We start from the raw sequence: 3,952 nt of genomic DNA, 5'->3' as shown, positions 1-3,952 counted from the left end.
TATTGGAGCAGGACCCGGAGACGTAGTCCGACCCGCGGACAAACTCCGTTATCAATTGTGTTTTGTCTTCTATCTTTCTACTCTCTTTCTTTCAGTTCATTACCTTTATTATGCTTTTTTTCATTTAAGCATTATTATGTTAATTCACTCATATTAAAGCTTTGAATTAACTTGTGTAATATTGTTAAGCATTTGTCTGTAATTGTCATTGATCCTAATCAGATCAAGTTTGGTATCAGAGCTTTGTTTGACTAGTATTGCAGAATTGAATGCTAACAAGATCCAGGATTCAACGAGGCGAAGGCAAGCTTGAAGAATATAATCCTAAGATCGGAAAACGAAGAACTAATCCACCATCACAGATGGAAGGAAAAGGTGGTGAAGAAGGTTCCGAAGATAAGAGTATTCAGAAGACTCTTCAAAATTTGGAAACCATTGTACAAGTTTTAGTACAAGAGAGAGAGGACAAGATGCGAAGACGTGCAGCTCGTGAGAACAAAGGGAAAAGACCAAGAGGTGACCATGAGCCTCCAAAAACACCCCCATCTCCTTCTTCTCCTTCTTCCCCGTCTTCTCCCTCTTCTACTCATTCTGAGTCTTCTTCTCTTTTCAAGAGTTCACATAAGCCTAAGATTAAATTGGATGTAAAATTTGATCTACCAAAGTATTGTGGGGAATTAAATGCTGAAAAATTAGATGATTGGATTCAACAGGTTGAAGTCTATTGTAGAGTCCAAAACCTCTTAGATGATGCCGATAGGATCCAGTTAGCTACTCTTCAGTTAGGAGGTACAGCTCTAACCTGGTGGGAGAGTAGAATTTGAGATGGGTCTTCACAACATGGTAAAATCAATTTAACTTGGTTAGACTTTGTGAGTGCTCTCAAGAAGCAATTCTATCCCCTAGGCCATATGCAACAGTTAATGATGAGCTGACAACTTTTTAGGCAAGGGAAAGGTCAGTCTGTCCAGGATTACACCCATGAATTCAGAAAGAAGGCTATTGCATTAAATGTTCCATTGTATACCCAGGACACGTTGCTTAAGTACATAGGTGGTCTTCACTCTTATCTGAGACATTCAATTTTGGTCTTGAATCCTAGTAACTTAGATGAAGTCTGTGTTCAAGCCACACACCTAGAGTCAAGAGGTAAGGGTTCTTTTATTGATAAGTCTGATAAGAAGCCATCTAAGTCTGAGAATAAATCCCAAAACAAAGGGAAGGGGAAAAAGATAGCTACAGTGAAGAAAGAGGGTGAAAAACCCACATGCTCACATTGCACGAAAGAAGGGCATGATGATTCTAGGTGCTGGAAGCTGCACCCTGAAAAGAGGCCAAAGAGATATGGTGGAAACAAAGACAAACAAAAGACTGTTGCTATAGTTCAACAGGATCTTGGATCTGACTCTGGCGATGAGACAAAGATTGTTGCTGCTGAAATCCATGGTAAAGAAAAAGGTAGGTCCCTCTCATCAGCTACAAGTTCTTCTAATATAAGTGCAAGTACAAGTAAAGATTCTACTCCTAAGAATGATAAGCAAAGGAATAAATTATTTTATATTCGGGTTGTTATCAAACATACTAAAGTTGATACATTATTTGATACGGGTTCTCAAGTTAACTTGATATCTGAAGAAATTGTTAGAAAGCTTAACTTGACTACAATACCTCATCCAAAACCATACCCTCTGGGATGGGTTTGCAATGATTCACAATTGCAAGTAACTAAACAATGTAAGATAAGATTTGCTATCACTGCAAACTTTGTAGATGAGGTAGAAGCTGATGTAGTCCCTTTAGATATTTGTGGCCTTGTACTTGGGAGTCCTTATCTATATGACCGACAAGCTATATTCTATAGGGGGGAGAACAAGTATCATCTTTTTAAAGATAAGATTGAATACATTGTACGGGCACATAAGAAAAAGACTAATCTTGCACTAGTTAATGCTGGTCAAATGAAAAGGTTGGTCAATTCTAGTAAGAACTTTGTGTTAATGCTTGTAAAAGCCAAAGAAGATGAAACATCTGAGGCATTTAAAGGATGTGATCCTAAACATAAGGCTGAAATGGTCAAAGTTGTTTCTGCTTATGATGACTTGTTTCAGGAACCAAAAGGATTGCCTCCTAAGAGAGAGATACAACATGAGATCCAGTTGCAGCAGGATGTGCCACTTCCAAACATTAGCATGTACCGGTTGTCAGTCTTGCAAAATGAAGAGATCAAAAAGCAGGTTCAGGAGCTGGTTGAGAGAGGAGTTATTCATCCTAGTACATCTCCTTGCGGTTCTCCTATTGTGTTGGTTCCAAAGAAAGATGGGACTTGGAGAATGTGCATCGACTACAGAGCTTTGAACAAGATAGCGGTAAAGAACAAGTACCCTCTTCCTAGAATTGATGATTTACTTGATCAGTTGAAACATGCAATTTATTTCACTAAGTTAGACTTGCGTAGTGGATATCATCAGATACAAATTGCAGAAAATGATATTTGAAAAACTACTTTTAAGACAAAACAAGGACTTTACGAGTGGTTGGTTATGCCCTTCGGGCTTTGTAATGCACCGGCTACATTCATGAGAGTCACAAATGATGTCTTTCGTCCTTTTATTGATGATTTTGTCATAGTCTACCTAGATGATATTCTTGTATTCAACAAGTCTTGCGAAGATCATGTAATTCATGTTAAAAAAATCCTTGATGTATTAAGGAAAGAAAAACTTTTTGTAAAGATGTCTAAATGCGAGTTTGCTAAGACATCCTTAGTGTACCTAGGCTATGTCGTAGGGAATGGTCAACTAAAAGTAAACCCTGCGAAGGTCGATTGTATTGTAAAATGGCCTAAGCCAAGTACAGTCACAGAAGTCAGGAGTTTTTTTGGTGCAGTTCAGTACTGGAGGAAGTTCATTGCAGACTTCTCTTTTATTGCTTCATCATTGCACACATTGACCAGTACGAAGGCAACTTTTCAGTGGGGAGGTCCACAACAGAAGGCTTTTGACACTTTGAAGGAAAAGCTGAGCACCACACTAGTTCTGGCTTTACCAGATTTACATCAACCATTTGAGATCGAGACAGATGCTAGCAGGTTTGCCATGGGAGCTGTACTCATGCAAGGAGGTAAACCAGTCTGCTACCACTCTGAAAATTTTTCGGGAGCAGTAAGTAACTATCCCACTTATGATAAGGAACTTTATGCTTTAGTTCAGAGTGTTAAGAAATGGAAACACTACTTAATGGGCAAAGAGACTGTAATCCACACTGATCATCAGCCACTTCAGTATTTGCACTCATAGTCTAAACTGCAACAAAGTAGGCATTTTAGGTGGATGGGTTTTCTTCAACAGTTTCATTTGGTAATTAAGTATAAGAAAGGTGCCCATAACAAAGTAGCAGATATGCTCTCTAGGCCTCCAGTTAAGAATGCTTTGATAATCCTTAAAAATCATTCCATGGTTCGTGAAATTTTTCAGGAACAATATGCTAATGATGAGAACTTTAAGGACATATATGCAGCTCTAATCCAGGGTAAACATGTAGAAGAAAAAGATTACTATGTGCAGGATAACTTGTTATACCACTTGGGTAAATTGTGTATTCCTAAAGATGAACAGGCACAGGTGATTCGAGAAGCACATACCTCTTTGATTGCAGGGCATTTTGGTATAAGTAAAACATTGGTTCAATTGCAGAAGTATTGTTATTGGCCTCGTATGCAGGAAACTGTTACAAAGTATATAAAAGGATGTGTAATGTGTGCAACCAGTAAACCAAGTAACAGGAAATTGGGTTTGTACACACCATTACCTGTACCATCTCGTCCATGGGAAAGTGTGTCTAAGGACTTTGTGGGAGGTTTACCTATGTCTAGGAAGGGACATGATTATTTGTATGTTGTTGTTGATCGGTTCAACAAAATGTGTATTTTAATGCCATGTAAGAAATAGGTCAC

The 3,952-nt window shown here is 38.4% G+C and overlaps 1 protein-coding gene across 1 annotated transcript; it reads left to right on the top strand.

Annotated features, from left to right (window-relative positions):
- Window positions 1-269: 269 nt before the first annotated feature.
- LOC131857613 (uncharacterized) lies at window positions 270-2,495 on the top strand. The gene is made up of 2 exons (XM_059210299.1): window positions 270-805; window positions 947-2,495. The coding sequence occupies exons 1-2, from the start codon at window positions 270-272 to the stop codon at window positions 2,493-2,495; spliced, it is 2,085 nt and encodes a 694-aa protein (XP_059066282.1).
- Window positions 2,496-3,952: the final 1,457 nt, after the last annotated feature.

Source organism: Cryptomeria japonica, chromosome 8 (assembly GCF_030272615.1).
Source record: "Cryptomeria japonica chromosome 8, Sugi_1.0, whole genome shotgun sequence".
Classification (NCBI taxonomy): domain Eukaryota; kingdom Viridiplantae; phylum Streptophyta; class Pinopsida; order Cupressales; family Cupressaceae; genus Cryptomeria; species Cryptomeria japonica.
Note: the sequence above shows the minus strand (reverse complement) of the source record. Positions and strands in the feature narration are given on the sequence as shown.